Source organism: Aquarana catesbeiana, linkage group LG02 (assembly GCF_042186555.1).
Source record: "Aquarana catesbeiana isolate 2022-GZ linkage group LG02, ASM4218655v1, whole genome shotgun sequence".
NCBI lineage: Eukaryota > Metazoa > Chordata > Amphibia > Anura > Ranidae > Aquarana > Aquarana catesbeiana.
The window spans coordinates 159,310,163-159,328,733 of record NC_133325.1 but is presented as its reverse complement, the minus strand read 5'-3'; the positions used below and the strand labels follow the sequence as shown (position 1 = coordinate 159,328,733).

Below are 18,571 nucleotides of genomic sequence, written 5' to 3'. Positions count from 1 at the left end.
TGGAGAGGTTGTGGTGCAGTGGGAAACATTATGCATGTACTCAGGTCCTGTAAGCACCTCACCAGCTTTTGGCACAGCATATTCCGACAAATCTCCTCTATTACTGGCATCTTCACTCTGCCAGACCCTGGAATAGCTCTGTTAAATGTGGGCATTGAAGCCTTCCCTCCATACTTCTGCACAGTGGTCACACATATATTTTTAGCAGCCAGATCACTTATAACGAAAAACTGGAAATCAAATTTGCTACTGAACATATCTGAAACATTCAAAACCACACAATCTCACTATATCTATGAATCATTACTGGCCAACCGCGGCTCTAGGAATAAATTTGACATGCAGTGGAAGATCTGGAGGAAAAAGCTTAATATGACCCAATGACATGTATGATCTGACAACTACACTAAACAAAAAAAATAGTTACCTTTCCTTATTCAATCGATAACTTAAGATTGTCCATCTCAATATAACCTTATCATTACTTTTGTTTTACGCCCATTATTCTTTTATTATGTTTCTTTGTCACTTATATTATTTTAATCTTAACCTACATTAGGTTTTTTTTTTTTTTTTATTATTTTAATTTCTTTATCTTATCCTACTCTATGATTACTACTACAACCAAATACTTACTGTACTGTTTACGACAGACTTTGTCAGATGTTTGTTAAGGTTATTCTTCTTATCTGTACGCTTTATACAGTTTTTTTATTTGTTTTATATTGTGAAAACTTCTCAACAAAAACAATATAAAAAAAAAATTCTGAAAAGTGTGGTGTGTATTCAGCCCTTCTGAGTCAATACTTTGTAGAACCACCTTTCACTGCAATTACAGCAAGTTTTTTGGGGATGTCTCTACCAGCTTTGCACATCTAGAGAGTGACATTTTTGCTCATTGTTCTTTGCAAAATAGCTCAAGCTCTGTCAGATTGGTTGGAGAGCATTTGTGAACAGCAATTTTCAAGTCTTGCCATAGATTCTCAATTGGTTTTAGGTCTGGACTTTGACTGGGCCATTCTAAGACATGAATATGCTTTGTTCTAAACCATTACATTGTAGCTCTGGATGTACCTTTAGAGTCGTTGTCCTGCTGGAAGCTGAACCTCCACCCCAGTCTCAAGTCTTTTGCAGACTCTAACAGGTTTTCTTCTAAGATTGCCCTGTATTTGGCTCCATCCATCTTCCAATTAACTCTTACCAGCTTCCCTGTACCTGAAGAAAAGCATCCCCACAACATGATGCTGCCACCACCATGTTTCACGGTGGGGATGGTGTGATCAGGGTGGCTTCTCGCAAACTGCAAATGGGACTTCTTATGGCTTTCTTTCAACAATGGCTTTCTTCATGCCACTCCTTCATAAACGCCAGATTTGTGGACTGCACGACTAATAGTTGCCTTGTTGAAAGATTCTCCCACCTGAGCTGTGGATCTCTGCAGCTCCTCCAGGGTTACCATGGGCCTCTTGGCTGCTTGTCTGATTAATGCTCGCTTTGCCTGACCTGTCAGTCTAGGTGGACAGCCATGTCTTGGTAGGTTTGCAGTTGTGCCATACTCTTTCCATTTTCGGATGATGGATTGAACAGTGCTTCGTTAGATGTGCAAAGCTTGGGATATTTGTTTATAACCTAATCCTGCTTTAAACTTCTACACAACTTTATCACTGACCTGTGTGGTGTGTTCCTTAGCCTTCATAATGCTGTTTGTTCACCAAGGTTCTATAACAAACCTCTGAGGGCTTCACAGAACAACTGTATTTATACTGAGATTTAATTACACACAGGTGGACTCTATTTACTAATTAGGTGACTTGTGAAGACAATTGGTTCTGCTAGATTTTAGTTAGTGGTATGTGGAAAATTTCAAGGGGCATGATACTTTTTCAAGGCACTGTATGTGTAGTTCAGCGTTATATGGCCAGTATGGTTGTTGTTTACAGCTCTACTTAGAGAAAAACACAATGCACTGTATGTCCCTATGATTAATTAGTTGCTTGCAAGGTCTAATGGGACAAGAAGAAACATTTCAGGGAAATCTCAGGCAGGGAATATCTGCCTGCTTGTAAAGTATTCCCACAGTTTGCCCTTTATGTAATTTTAGAGCTGTTGCATTTAATCATGTGACCCAAAGTTTGAGAAGATAATGAGACCACTTAACTTAATTTTCAACAATTTATATCTGCACAATTTTTTATTGCAGCCCAACACTGCAATTTGAGTGTTTTCTTTTTTTTTTTTTTTTTTTTCGGACAGTATGACATTTTTTTTTTTTTTTGTAATTGCACTATGAGTCTCAAAAGCAGTCATTGACTGCAGGGGTCACAAATGACACTTTTGCTTAAAAATTATAAAAATGGGCATGACTGGCAGTGATGACACTCTAGAACTCTATAACATACACAACTATTTACCAATGCACCATCAATCATATTACTTTTTCTGATAAGGTATATATGGAATAGTAGTATTGCCCACTGATAAGATGGTAGTAATTCCAAGCAGAAATTGGAGGGGAAAAATAATTCAAATATATATACCAATGATTTTCTCAAAGGCGAGCAAGTAGGAAAAACCAATAGTACAATACTGATTTAGACTTGTATGCATTTTTAAGGCTGCTATCATGTCTATGGATCAATGAGTACAATACAATCATAATATTCATTGTCCAATTCACTTACTCTGTCAGGGATCATAAATTAACAAAAAAGACTTATGTCCATGTATATGCCTTTTTATCCATAATTCTCTTTAGAGTCTTGTGATTGAACACACCCCTTCCAAACTGCTAAGACAAGAAAAACACTCTTTTCTAGTTTGATTCCAAAGCTTCCTGTTTCAGTTTTACTGCTTCCTGGATTACCTCCCTCTTAACTGGCCATTGCTGATGATGCCAATTCATTGTTAAATGAACAAGCAACAGGGGGGGGGAGCACAGGGAAGCTGCATTGCGAATAAAGTATATTACAGGCCTGTTTAATGTGTGTAAATCACAATTCTGAACAAAATTTTAATTCAACGGACAAGCAAAATAGTAAACATGCATTTCTGCTTGGAGCTCATTCCATCATTAATGCTGGGTTCAGACTTATACGAACTGGATGCTAATCCATATCGCATGACAGGAGACTGTGGCCGGCTCTCAATGGAGCCTGTTCACACAGCTCCGGACAACGTGGTCCTCACTAGAAAAGGGTCCTGTGTGTCTTTGGCTCTGTTTCAGGTCCAAATTCAGGCAAAAATTCAGGCCTGATTCGCACCTGAAACAGAGAACAGGGACGCACCGGGCCTGCTGCTGTGAGCCAAGGCTGCAGCTAGTGTGCACCCGGCCTAAAGGTAAGCCTAGGAGACACAGCCTACTTGGAGTGTGACCATGCTTGTTTGGCAATTACCTGTAATTAATTATAATTAAAAAAGATGTAGACCAGCTACATTTAAAAACTTGGTTCGAACATCCCAAAAACAATATGTAGAACATTTAGCACTGTGAAGAATAGAATACTTACGCCATCATAATAACGCTGAAATCTAACCAATTCCATGGATCCCGCAAAAATGTAAAACTATCTATACAAAAACCTCTTGCAATCATTTTTACAAGTGATTCAAATGTATAAATTCCAGTGAAGGTGTACCTGTGAAAAAAAAAAAACATCAAGTTTGACATTCCCAGGTATAATAAATTACCACAAACAACTGGTATATTGATTATAATTTACTTTGGTATACATAGTATATATTTCTTTATATTTTAAAGACACCTGAGATGGTGTTTAAAAGGTGCTACTTCTAGATGTGACATTTAAATGATATTTAGGCTAAATTGTATTGCATCAAACAAAAGAAGCCTGTGCATATAATTTTGCAGGTAGCTTGCCAAATGACAGTGGTATGCTTTATAGGTGAGCTGGAAATCAAGGACCCAACTGCCAGACAAAACTAACTCAATTAGTTGACCTGTGGTATGTCACTATACAGCTTTTTACTGGAGAGGTGCCCCATGGAACTGCTGAACTGTACAGTGTATACATAACTAAAAGTGGTTGTAAACTCAAAAAAACCCCAAAAAAACCCTGCAAAACAAATGCATAATGAGCTAGTATGCATCGCATACTAGCTCATTATGAAATACTTGCCTTAGATTGAAGCTGTTGCAGCGGTCCCCACACACTGGAGTTATTTCCGTGTTCGTGCTCTCCGGTGCTGTGATTGACCAGGGCCACGATGACGTCACTCCTGTGCATGCATGTGGGAGCCGCCGGTCACAGCACGACTACTGAAGAAACGGCGCGAGCAGGCGCATGTGCTGATGATGATGTGCAGCACTGTATGCGGATACAGTGAATATCTCCTAAAATGTGCAGGTTTGGGAGATATTCACGGTACCTACAGGTAAGCCTTATTATAGGCTTACCTGTAGTGAAAAGTGGTATAACAGGGTTTACAACCACTTTAAGCCTAGTACACAAGGGCTGAATGTCGGGTGGCATCGACCGGTTCAACAGATGCCTAAAACACAATGCTTTTAGACATGCAGGTGTTTTCTTTTTACTGATGTAAATGTAGCCCATTGTTATTAATGTGCTTGTACACACAGGCACGTAAATATGTGCTGCGTATAAATCAGTAAAAAAATATGCAAAAATCTGTGTTGCTGGACAGTATTTTAGGCATCTATGCATGTAGATGCACAAATACGTGTATATATGCACAAATTCACGCATACAACACATCCCAACAAAAGCTAAAAGAATGGTTACGTGCATGTGTGCAAAATCACGTGAATATGCACATTTACTACACTGCCTATCCTCGCATTTTTATGCAGGAATTTTCTCCCATGAATCTGATATTCAGACATCAGTACTGTGTATGTTTTAGGTTTAATATAGAAACTAGAACTATCATTTTCTAATTTGCACTGAAAGAATTATGCCAATACAATACTTAACAATATATTTTAGACACCAGTGGTCTTATGCAATAGTTCTAACTTTTATTAAAGATATATGAAACATAATTAGATAATAGCAAATCTGGCAACAAAAAAACTAAGCACGCTTTTTTTTTTAAATGGCTTGTATACATAAAAAGTAGGGTCATGCTAGGATGTATCTCCTTGTGTGTTATAAACTCTGCTTTACTTTGTGAACATACAGCTGCCAAACCACACAGCCTACATGCAGTAATTAAAATAGAAATAAATGAATAAAACATGTACTTACTCCACTTGTTTAGACCATTCTGGGGGATTACTAAAAGTCATGAATACGCAGTTGGTCAAAATAGTGCACATAATGATCATGCTAAATACTGTATACTGAGGTTAAGGAAGCATATGGTGTGTATTCATTCAAAAGAAAATTACATTACATCAAAAACACATTTTAATTAACATTCCATTATTTTTAAATTCAAGATTAAAGTAGATCTATGCCATACATAAAAAATTCAACTGAAAAGGAAATACGGTATGTCATAAAACAAATATGGTACCTGCCATACTGACCTCGATCTGAATATGTTAGTTACCTGTCTTGTCTTTGGTTCTGATGCATTATGAGTCAAAATTCTGGAACAAGTATGTCACAATTTAAGTCAGAGTGGAGTCCTGATTTGCATTCATGTTATTGGTCAGTAACTCAAAATATATTAAAAACAGAAATGACACAATGACAGCCAACTAGTATTTTCGTGGGAGATCAGCAATGGTATCTTCCATATTTCACTCAGTACAGGTTTCATTTAACCACCCTTTGGCCCATGGCCTCTGAGATAAAGGCGAAGACATCCCAAATACCTATCTTTCTACTTGAATCTCCTCAGTAGTTATTCACAGGACCAATTACTCATGTAACCTTGGCCAAACTAAAAAGGTATGTTTGGGCAGAGCTGGTAACTCAGCAGTTGCATAGTTAGTCAGGTTGAAAAAAAAGACACAGTCCATCTAGGTCAACTTCCAGAAAAAAAAAATAGAAATTCTCCATATAAACAATTCTATACCCACAGATGATCCAGAGGAAGGCAAAAAAAAAAACAAATAAAGCATGATCCAATATGTTCCAGCAGGGGAAAAAAAAGTCCTTCCTGATTCCCCAGAAGACAATCAGATATTTCCTGGATTAACAACCCCTGGTGTTATTAACTATAAATGCTAGTATCTAGTTATATTTAATGCATTTATGAATCCATCCAGCTCTTTTTTCAAACAATCTAACAATCTGAGCTTGCCAGAATTAGTTCTTGACTGAAGAATAAATCTTTATCTGTAGCAACCATCTGACCAATGCCTTAGTACTAGTCATGCAATTTGTTAATGAAAGGTTTCCCTTCCCTTCATGGGATTCAAGAAAAGAAAATATTTGAGATCTCTTTACTATGGCCCCTTTCAAACGGAGCGGAATCTGTCAAGTGGATCTACCTGCTCAGAGGGGGATCACTCTGCTGATCCCCGCTGAGCAGGCAGATGACAGGTCAGTGTCTGTTCCTCTATGCAGATGGACATGGACACATCCCACTATTCTCTATGGGGCGATCTGATTCAATCGGCCAGACGGATGGTTAACGTATCACAATCCGTCTGTTTTTGGCAGAAGGGATCGGATGCGGGTGGGTGTCAGGGAACACATGTCTGCTGACATTCGCCACTCCATAGAGAACAATGGGTGGTCCGATCGGGTCTGCCTGAAAAATGGACAGGAAGACCCGATCAGTCTGCTGGTGTGAAAGGCGCCTAAATGTTAAGAAACCTTACAGAGAATTTTATGTGGAAGTTATAGATCCAGTTTAAAGTCTACAACCTGCTTAAACATTTGTTGATCAGATTATATCATATTCACATTTCAAGATGTAGCTTTCTCCTTAATGGGGATTGGGGCAAAATGATTTGTACACATTCACGTGGCCCTGAATACAGGATGCAGCATGACCTATTATTGACGTTTTCCTCATCTAGAAGCATAGGAATGTGTACAGCACAATGATAAAAAGGACATCAAAATATTAGCTATTAGACAACCATAGGACTGCTTTTAATTATTTTCCTTTTAATTTTCACACTCTTACTTTAAGTGAATATTAAATATTTATATCAATAGCATGTAATGTGCCAATTATCATATGAAGAATTAAAACAAAAGCTTTGGTCTAGCCACAAAGATCCGGAAAGATTAGAGGATTATAACAGTAATGGCAAATTAACAATACAGAGTGAAAAGCAGACATTTATTCACGTTGGCTGATAATTTATTGGTAAATAATGTTATTAAACTAAGTATTCATTGCATGCCAATTTTTAAGCCAGAGTAGCTGGAAAAAGGGTGTGATAATTGGTGCTAAAATATTTTTTCATATTTTATGAATCTGTTTACTTGAGGCGCAGACAATTTCAGTGGATATCATCCATATGATTTGGAGTGATGCATGTAGCCTATCTTCTTGCCCCTCTTATACTGTACACAGTCTACAAAAATTGGGCCATCATGGGTCTGTTACTTGCAGAACTCTGTACACTAAAACAAAATCATTAACACTCAGTTGTTATCATAAAGAACTGTGCGGTATATACTAGCGTTTTTCATTAGCTGGTGGTATGACTGCAATAAAGGTCATATTCATTGACGGTTCATATGCAGCAGTGTTTGGTGTTCTGTGAACAGGTACTTGAATCCAGGCTGCATGTCCAGTTGTGGACAGGGAATAAGAGTTCAGGTAGACTATAAATGATCCTCAGAGAGTACCGCATTCCTATTCCTATATTGACAGTTAGTTATAGTACACAATAGCAGGCTACAAAAAAAACATGGTGGTGCTTGACGCACTTGTCTAGAAAAGAGAACATCATAAGTACAGCCTTTCAGCTCTTCTAATGGATTTTTGTGCCACTGTAGCCATTTTTTATAGTTTAGGATAGAGTTAGGAAGGAATACAATCTATGTCAAGTTTTTATAGGAGGAAATCCCACCTTTGACAACTGGGGTGTTCTCACCTCCTGGGATAGTGAGATAACAGCAATAAAAACCTTAACCCTTCCCTATGCCATCCAAAAACATAACATGGTTGAAATTGCACTTTAATATTAATTTCAAAGAAAAAACAAACATACCCCAAATCATATTTTATAAAAGGATATGAATGTATCAAAATTTTAATAGCTATCCTCCTTAATAGGTTAAAAGGACTTAAAATATACATGGAAGGCGTGGCACTAAATCTGAAGATTGTTTTTCCTTTGTTTAATACTATAAAGGTCTGCAGAAAGAGAGAGAGAGAAAGGCATAGGTTAGGAAATTATAACAAAAATAATACTGTTTTAATTTTTGCAGTGCGCATTATATTAGAACAAAATGTCTCCTTACCCCTTTTTTATTTACAAACCATAAAAAAGCCAGTTGGCCCAACAACTCATTTTGTATTGCCCAGTTAGTCTAAAGTGTTCTGCAAATCAGATTATACTGTATATATTGTTCATTGCTATACTATGTACACTACATATCATGGAGTGTTGCTATCCTTCTGCAGTCTCAAGATGTTTATCAACTCCCCTATTATCAACTCCCAGTCTATGAGAAATGGAAAACATAGGATTAAATTGAATTATAGTGTATCTAAACCCAAATTCTTTATTCAAATATCTTGTTGTTTTGATCCTGTAATGCAAAAAAATTTTTTTATATATATTTGCCCTTTTATTTAAAGGAGTTGTAAAGGCAGAAGGTTTTTTTTATCATAATGTATTTCTATGCATTACAATAAAAAGCCTTCTGTGTGTAGAAGCCCCCCCAGCACCACCTAATACTTATGTGAGCCCCATCTCTGTCCAGCAATGCCCACGAGTCCCTCAGCCATCCGGGATTCTTCCCCCTGATAAGCTGAGACACAGCAGTGGCTCCATTGGCTCCTGCAGCTGCCAATTAAAGTCAGTTAGCCAATCAGGGGAGAGAGGGGACACACAGAGCTGCAGCTTGGCTCGGGTACCCCCATAGCAAGCTGCTTGCTGTGGGGGCACTCGACAGGAGGGAGTGGCCAGGAGCAGTGAAGAGTGACCCGAGAAGATGAGGATCTGGACTGCTCTGTGCAAATCCACTGCAACAGGGCAGGTAAGTATAACATGTTTGTTATTTAAAAAAACAAAAAAAAACAAAAAAAAAAAAGACTTTACAATCTTTTTAAGGCCCCTTCCACGCATGCGGATCCGTTTTCACAGATTCTGCTTGCTTAGCAGGGATCGCTCCGTTGAGCCAGGAGATGAAAGGTCTGTCTCCGCTCACTTTTCAGAGACGGACCTGTCAGATCTCCACTCTCCTCTATGAGGAGATTGGGTAAAAACAGACCGCCTGTTCGTTTTCATTTGATCCAATTCGCCAGACGGATGAAAAATAGGGTTTCCATCCTTCTGGATTTAGCAGAGCGGAGCAGATCGGATCAGATGCCAGCAGACATGTCACTGCTGACATCCGTCGCTCCATAGAGGTACATGGAGCGTCCGTTCAGGTCCACCTGAAAAAACTGACAGGCGGATCTGGGCGGTCCGCATGTCTGAAAGGGGCCTAAGTCATACCAGCAAGGTGTATCCACAGACACTTCCTTTCCTAGGGCGACAATGTTTACCTTAGTTCAGCTGCTGCATTTGCATGTACACAGTGGGGGTGATTTACTAAAACTGGAGAGTGCAAAATCAGGTGCAGCTCTGCATGGTAGCCAATCAGCTTCTAACTTCAGTTTGTTCAAATAAGCTTTGGCAAAAACAATCTGGAAGCGGATTTCTATGCAGAGCTGCACCAGATTTTGCACTCTCCAGTTTTAGTAAATCAACCGCAGTGAGTTCCTACAAAGAGCCTACAAGAAGTGCATAGTGCATGGAGAGAAGTCATGAACAATGGAATGGAAAAACTTTATGTTTAACAAAAAAAATTAAAAATCCTAATTCACTCAAGCTGGCAAAATATTATTATTATTTTTTTTTTTTTTTTTTGACTGAACAAAACAGATTCCTCCATCCATGAAAAAGAGATGAATTGAGGAATCCCTCCTGCTGGGTCATTGTCAGAATACGCTGAACAGTGGCTGCAGCCGATTGGTTTCCTGAACTTCCTGAAAAAGGCAGTTGCCTGGGTGTCCTGTACTGTAGATCTAATGGCTTTAATTTCTTATTGAGCCAATGACCCAGAAAAAGAATGCAAATGAAATTCTCTGACACCACTCTAATTGCTCTGACTACATACATGTTTCAGGTCAATGACTCCAGCAGTAGTCAACAATTGCACCCTTTACAGTGCTCAAGCACATGCCCTATGATGTAAAATCTTGTCTGTACACTGTACATATGTAACAACTGTGCTAACATTTACATGCAACCAGTGTACAGCACAAATAAAGACACAGCTGGCCCGCTCTGCCTAGTGTCTTTGGTTGCTAGGACAAGAGCAGCTTCTGCCACCTACCATTTTCGGTTGCTAGGACGCAGGCACCTCCTGTCTCTTAGCATCCTAGGATGCAGGTAGATCCTGCCACTTAGCCTCCTTGATTTCAGAGTTAATAGAGGCCATTCACACTAAACACTGTGCACACATAAACGTCAGCACAAACATTTACATGTGGACTATGGATAAAGATTTTTCAAATTTTCTTCTTATGCAGCTCAAGGAAGATCCAGATTATGGAGCTTTGTGAAGCTCTGTTCATGGGCACACAGCATGGAATACAGCTGCATTCAGATCTATAAAAAAGTATGCATTACCTACCTGAACGCATCATATTTTCTTCCCATGTGCCCATCAAAATCTGCACTTAACTGTGTAGAAAAAAATTTATTGGAAATCTGAGTCCACTGTTGTACGTATGGATCATATGTAACGCTGTATGCATGTAAATATTTCTGATAAAGTTCACAGCTGTAGAGTGTTTTGTGTAAATGTAGGCTCTTGGCCCTGAATATCAAGGGTGCTACATGGCAGAAGTCAACTGCATCCCAGCAATCCAAGTGGAAGCATTCCAGCAAAGACGCTAGTTGTCTGGAACCACCTGTGTCCTAGCAACAGAGGATACTATGTGCCAGGAACCTACTGCATCATAGCAACCTAGGACATTAGGCAACAAGAGTCCTATCATCCTAGGAAGCTAGGCAGCAGAAGTAACCTAGGACGCTAGATGGTAGGTGCTGTCTACATTCTAGCAACCTAGAATGTTACGTGGCCCTGTTGAACCTTATTAGATGCCTTTAAAAGTCCTGCAACCAGGAGCAGAGTGGGAAACAGGTGCACAGAGCTGGGAACTAAAGTACATATATCTCAGCACTCCAGCTCCTGAGACATATACAAACCCAACATACCAAAAGTATATGAAATTACTCATTAAGTTCCTGCCACCTATCTGCACACTACATTTTCCATCACAAATTATATCTTAATTTCACAGATCAGATATACACTGTAAACCCAGCCTGTACATTCAAGGGATGGTTCCAAAATGATAACTATAAGAAATTACAGCAGTTTTCTTTTTATCAACACACATGCAGCATTTCAGATGAAGTTTAAATTACTCAGTCTGAACTTTAATCCTCTTATTCACCAGATGAGCCCTGGCTTTTATTTATGTGAACATCTCTAAAGGGAACCTGGAGTCCCAGGAAATGCCAGTAACTCAGACCTTGAAATATTTAATATTTATCCATCTGAGCAACACTAATAACAAAACTTTAAATTAACAGTTAAAGTCTAAGTTGAGTAAAATAAAAAATCAGCACAAGGGAAGTTGAATAAATGAAAGAGAGGGGGTCATTCCATCTAAATGTAGCTGTTTATTTAAGAAAAAGAAAGCAATAAAAACATGCATGCACTCACTGCATAAATGGGATAACAGGCATGTAATCCATACATCCACCTTCCGTGTAGCAGTTTGGTAAGGAAGTGGCCAGGAATTGCAGAGTTTGCCAGGAAAGCAACCAGTGTTAGCAGAGCTGCACAATGAAGCTGCTGGAAGACAAGTGGCTATGGTGTAGTCCAGGCTGGAATGCAAGCTGTGCAACGTAGCAGCTGGGAATTCCTGGATCGACTCAGTGCAGCACGGTGGATAAACATCACACGCTGACGTGGTGGGTTTGGCTATGCGTTTTTGGGGCAGAAATGCCCCTTTGTCAAGCTGGGTACAGGAATAGCTCTAGGCTTTATTTCCTTGAATATCAGCTACATTTAGATGGAGGCGCCCTCTCTCTTTCATTTACTCTATGTGCATTAGAGTTTTCTTAAGGATGGGTTAAGGGGAGCAGCATCCACCACACAGTGGCTGAACTGTCATTCTCACATTAAGACTTTTTGGACAATTATTGAATCCCCCCCCCCCCCCCCTCATTAAGGTTCCCCTGCTCCATGTATCACATACACTATATTATCAAAAGTATTGGGACGCCTGCCTTTACACGCACATTATCTTTAATGGCATCCCAGTCTTTGTCCGTAGGGGTACAATATTGAGTTGGCCCACCCTTTGCAGCTATAACAGCTTCAACCCTCTGGGAAGGCTGTTCACAAGTTATAGGAGCGTGTGTATGGGAATGTTTGAGCATTCTTTCAAAAGTTCATTTGTGAGGGCAGGCACTGATGTGGACGAGAAGCCCTGGCTCACAGTCTTCACTCTAATTCATCCCAAAAGTGTTCTGTCGGTTTGAGATTAGGACACTGTGCAGGCCAGTCAAGATCCCCCACCCTAAACTCACTCATCCATGTCTTTATGGACCTTGCTCTTACTCCAGAGAAGCAAACCTCTCTGGCGTGAGAGTGAGCATGGAAACTGACTCTTGAGTTTTTCGGTCTCCTTTAACTCAGCAGACATTCATCATGAGGAAGCCAGGAAGCCAAACTGACAACTATTAACTGTTTGCCGACCGCCGCACACAGAGGTGATCAAATATCACCAAAAGAAAGCTCTACTTGTAGGAAAAAAAGGACGTCAATTTTGTTTGGATACATCGTTGCATGACCGCGCAATTGTCAGTTAAAGTGACACAGTGCTTAATCACAAAAAGTGCTCTGTCAGGAAGGGGGTAAAATCTTCCGGGGCTGAAGTGGTTAAATTTAGCTTAACCTTCTACGATCAAGAAAAATGCAGTGATAGCGTTTGTCCTTGAAGGCCACAACATTTTCTGATGGTAAGGTTATATATATGGCCAATTCCACAAGGGATACACACTGACTACTAGAGGGGTGATCCCAACCCTTGAACATCTTTCATTTCAAAAGGGCTGTAACAACATACTCCAATCTTGTAGAACAAGCGCTTGATCCATCCAACATAAGGAAATTGTCAAGCTGTCCTCCGGAGGTACTTAAAATACTTCCAAAGCTTCACTTCTATTTAAAGGCATTTCACCAACCTTACCAATCTGGACAAAGGTTGCCCTGATCTTCCTGTTCATAAGAGACTGAAGAGGATTGATTGGCTTGAGAAGGCCCCGAATAGAAGACTGGACATTGCCAACATAAATGGCACTTGCAGAAGATAAATTAAATTCCTTTAGAGTGTCTTGACCATATGCTTAATTGTGACAACTTGGTCACCATCATCTTAATCACAGCCAGCCTGAACAAAGTAAGAATCAAATGTTCATTCACCTCTACTTGGGAAGAAGCTGACAAGGGTTAATTTGCCTTAGGAGGTTCTGAGACTACTCATTGGCATCATATATGACCCCTTCATAGAATGAGTGGAAACGATTCCTTTAGAGTGTATTGACGACATGCTTAATGAATGTGACAACCGGTTAGGTGTCGTCGTCATCTTTTTCTAGGTTGCTTGAACAAGACAACATTCAGTCATGTTCGTCTGTCTTCTCTTTGGAAGAATCTGAGACAGATTGTTTGCCTGGGAAGGCTTGGAGACTGCTCGGTAACCCTTTCACAGGGTGAGTGGAACACTCCTTTAGAGTGTATTGAATCTATGTGACAACCTTTTAGGTTTCGTCATCTTTATCCTTGGTTGCTTGAACAAAGCAGAATTTATGCAGTCATGTCCAGCCAGAAATTCGGAAAATAGGCTGTTTCCCCTGGTATGGCTAGGCAGCTTTTCATTGCCAGAGCAGATAGCCAGTTCAAAGGGTGAGCAGAAACCACTCCTTTAGAGTGTATTGGCAATGTGTTTATTGAATGTGACATCCTATTAGTTGTCATCCTTATCCCTGGCTGCTTGAGCCAGTGGGATACATACTGTCACACCCATCCATTTATTCCTCTTATAGAGACTGAAGAGGGATGTTTTGCTTGGGAAAGCTATGAGACTGCTCCTTGCCAGAGAATTTAACACCTTCACAGGGTAAGTGGGAATAACTCCTTTGAGTGTATTGGCCACTTGTTTAATAAATAAGACAACCTGTTAAGTATCATCATCCTCATCACTGGTTGCTTAATCAAAGCAAGATTCACACAGTCATGTTCCTCCACATCTTCCCCTTTGGAGAGTCTGAAGAGGCTGATTTGCCTGGGAAGGCTATTAGACTAGTCATTGCCAGAACATATAACCATGTAAATGCAAGACTCATACCGCCATGGTCATTCATGTCTTCTTGCAGTAAAAAGTAAGGTTAACCACTGCTAGAGGGAGATTGAAGCCTCCATCTACAGCCCTGATTCACCAGGTGGTTAATGAGCTAAACTTTGCCCTGCCAGGAATCAGGACATAATGAAAAAGTTTGATCAGAGCAGCAACAAAAAGGTAAGAATCTGCAACAGAAATACAACAATATTCTGCAATGAACACAAACCAAGGGAATTGTAGACATCATAGACATGCTCCCTCCCCCCCACCTTTTTTTTTTTTTTTTTTGGGTGAAAAACTGGAGAACACATAGAAATATAAAAGGATATCCCATATCTCAACAGGCCATAGCTGGTTCCAGTAGTCATCCACAGGTGACTCCTCTACCTTCTCTGCAAATGCTGGTCTTTTAAGGGGGTTGGCACACTGTCACAATAGTAAAGCAAACATGAGAAGCCACCAGCAGGTTATTGCCATGTGTGAACAGTCAAAGTATTACTTTGTGTACCTGTTATGCAGAGTACTCCCTGTGGAGGAGCTCAGGCTATGCATAGTGGCTGCAGGGAGCAAGGCACAACAATACCCAGCAATGCAGAATTCATTTGGATACAAAGCATTTTTCAAATTTAGTTCACCCAACCTCCGTCATCCGACCGCAAACACCGGCAAAGCGCGGGTGCGCATGCATAGGGGAGACTGCCAACACCGCTGCCCACTTTACATGGACCCAGCGAACCCCAGACAAGGCTGTTAGCAGTGATAAAAGCCGCCCCAAGGACCAGCAGCAGGGCTCCCTGGATTATGGGTCATTTAGCCAAGACACCAGGGACTGCGTCCAGCCTAATCCAAACACATGGACGGACGGACGGACAGACAGACAGACGGCCAGCCCTTTAGACCAGCCAGGTAGAGGTCCTGTGCATAGGAGGAAAAAAGAAGAACATCGAGGCTGCAGGTGGGCTCAAATTTATATGAGTTAAGTCCTGGAGGCATTCCCAGCTGTGCTGACATGGAGCTGTCAGGAAATGTGTATTGAAAAATGCTAAATGCACCTGGAATATGCAAACTGAGACCTGCATAGGTGTGAACCAGGCCTAAGACAGGAAGTGCATTACTGGTCAGATCACCAGTTGAAAATAGCCCTAAAGAATGCTACCATTAAGGCCTGGTTCACACCTATGCAGGTTGTTGTTTGCATATTCCAGGTGCATATTGCATTTTTCAATACAGGTTTTTGATCCATTGAAGTCTATGGAGCCAAAAACCAGAAAAAAAGTCCCTGACCCTTTCCATAAAATGCACATATGTGAACTACATCCCCAGGGAACCATATTAAATGGACTGTAGTGTGTTTCTGAAAAACTGAAAATGCACTAAAACATGCATAGGTGTGAACCAGACCTTAGGGATTGGTAAGCTAAATATATTAAAGTTTTGTTTTTGGGTTTAGCACCACTTGTAAAAAGTGCTCTGGTCCTGAAGGAGGTAAAACCTTTGAGAGCCGAAGTGGTTAAGTTAGGCTCAGACAAAGCAATCAAAGCATATTTTATGGGTACAAGGAAGCACTGGTTTTGTTTAACTACATCCCTTAAGCCCCTCCCACAGCTAGGTGCTTGACTACACCCACAATTTACCACAACGTAGCGAGCCACAGGTCTTTTCACTCCTCCAGTGTCCCTCATTCTGAAGTTCAAAAGTTGAGAGGTATGCATTATGCTTCCGACCAGACAGATGTACAGGAAGCAGATTATTATTATTCTTATACAGGATTAATATAATGCCAACAGTTTACACAGCACTTTAGAATATAAAGGGGGAAAGAACATATAGGAATAGGAGGGCCCTGCTCATGGAGCTTACAAACGAAAGGTTCCACAGACATAGCAGGGTGTAAAACCCAAGAATACAATGAAACTAACACAAAAGCTCAGAGAAAACTATGAAACTACTAGAGGTTAGTTTTTCAGCAATTTGTTAGACTTAAGGACAGGTACACACTTGTGTGGGTGAGGGAACTGCACCTGTTCCCTCAACTACCCATCGCCATAAGGCACTGCTCTTTTACAGACATTTTTTATTTGCGGGTGCGGGAAATCCCATGAGGCAAAAGCCCTATGCGATTTCCCTATGGTTGCGGTTTTCCTGCGTATCCCACAGATACAGCAGATTAGTCAAGTGAATGGGCTGTGCCTGTGCAAACGAGGGCTGCACAAAACACATAAATGTGAACCAAGCCTAACTAAGGGACAGAAATACACATTGGGGTTGATTTAGCAAAACTGGAGAATGCTAAATATGATACAGCTGTGCATAGAAACCAATTAGCTTCCAGGTTTTTTGCCAAAGCTTAATTGCACAAGCTTATGTTAGAAGCTGATTGGCTACCATACACAGCTGCATCAGATTTTTGTTTTAGTAAATCAAACCAATTGCATTTTCCATGCTTTAAAGATCTAGCAGTAGAATTAACAGACTCTATAGTTTGCCTATCTGCCACCTATGAACGTTACCAACAGCTGTCTGAAATATACATAGTGTTATTAAACCCAGGACCCTGCATTCACTATATCTGGTCTTCCACAGTACACAGAACATGGAAATGCAATAGTTTTAGTAAATATAAAGTGATAAATATCTTTTCTCATCAGCAGTTAGAGCAGTCTTGAGACTTCTATCAGTGTCTTGGCTTGTAGGAGTAGTTTTCATTCTCCCATGATTGTCATTTGAGGCTGCATGACTCCTGGCCCTCTGTCTGGTCAGTGCTGATTGGCCCTGTGCTGATCACATGCACTCTTCCAAGAAAACAAATATTCTATAGCAATGCACACCAAACTGAGCATGGTTTGGGGACTGTGGAAGAAGGGGAGGATCAGAGAAGACAGAATCAAACAGCCTTGAGTATAACAAACATGCTTTACTGCATATACAGACTGATTTTATTGTTGTGGGTTTAGTAACACTGTAACCACTTAAGGGCCAAGCCTATTTTTCACACTTGTTATTTACAAGTTAAAAATTTTTTTTGCTAGAAAATTACTTAGAACCCCCCCCCCCCCCAAACATTTTTTTTTTCAAACACCCTAAAGAATAAAATGGCGGTCATTGCAATACTTTGTCACACTATTTTTGCGCAGTGGTCATACAAACTCAATTTTTTGGGGGAAAAAATACACTTTTTTAAATAAAAAAAAATAAGAAAACAGTTAAGTTAGCCCAATTTTTTTCTATATTGTGAAAGATAATGTTACGCCGAGTAAATTAATACCCAACCTGTCATGCCATAGATGACGTTGAAAAATTTCTACAGGTTACCAGTTTTGAGGTACAGAGGAGGTCTTTTGCGAGAATTATTGCTCTCGCTCTAACAAACGTGGCGATACTTCACATGTGTGGTTTAAAAACCAGTTTACATATGTGGGCGCGACTTCTGTATGCGTTTGCTTCTGTGCACGAGCACGGCGGGACGGGGCGCTTTAAATTTTTTTTTTTAATTATTTTATTTGACCTCTTTAACCATTTCGCTGCCAGAGCCGCTTTTGCGTTTTTTGCACACGTTTCAAAAATAATTTTGAAGATTACACAAAACCCACAAATATTATATATTTTCTGAAGGCAAACACCCTAGAGAATAGAATAGTGGTAGTTGCAATTTTTTATGTCACACGATATTACCGCAAAGGTCTAGGAAACACAAAATTTCAGTAAAAAACATACAAACGTGAATTTTAGGGCAAACAAACACAATAAATTACCCAAATTTTTGGTAAAATATAAAAGATGGGGTTGCACTGAGTAATAGATACCCAACATGCCAAACCTTAAGTTTATGTACGCCCGTAAAATGGCGACAAACTTCAGTACCCTAAATTTTCTATAGGCAACGCTTAAACCCCCCTATAGATATCAGTTTAGTGTTACAGAGGAGGTCTGGTGTTAGAACTATTGCTCTCACTCTGGTGTACGAATGTAACACGTGTATTGCAATCAACGTTTTCACGCATAGGCACCCCGACGCATGTATTTACGTTACAGTATATGTGGG

At 40.1% G+C, this 18,571-nt stretch overlaps 1 protein-coding gene across 5 annotated transcripts in view; it reads right to left on the bottom strand.

Annotated features, from left to right (window-relative positions):
• Positions 1-18,571, bottom strand: part of SCN8A (sodium voltage-gated channel alpha subunit 8) — a 279,033-nt gene that overhangs the window by 163,269 nt on the left and 97,193 nt on the right. For 3 of the 5 annotated variants that reach the window (XM_073613692.1, XM_073613693.1, XM_073613695.1), the window contains exons 1-2: positions 5,226-5,337; positions 3,507-3,635 (exon numbers count right to left, since the gene is read on the bottom strand). In XM_073613692.1, coding sequence (XP_073469793.1) covers positions 3,507-3,635; positions 5,226-5,305 — 209 coding nt within the window. In that variant the 5' untranslated portion in view covers positions 5,306-5,337. Of the gene's footprint in view, positions 1-3,506; positions 3,636-5,225; positions 5,338-8,131; positions 8,251-18,571 lie in introns of those variants that run through there. The other 2 variants (XM_073613696.1, XM_073613694.1) reach the window with 2 other exon arrangements.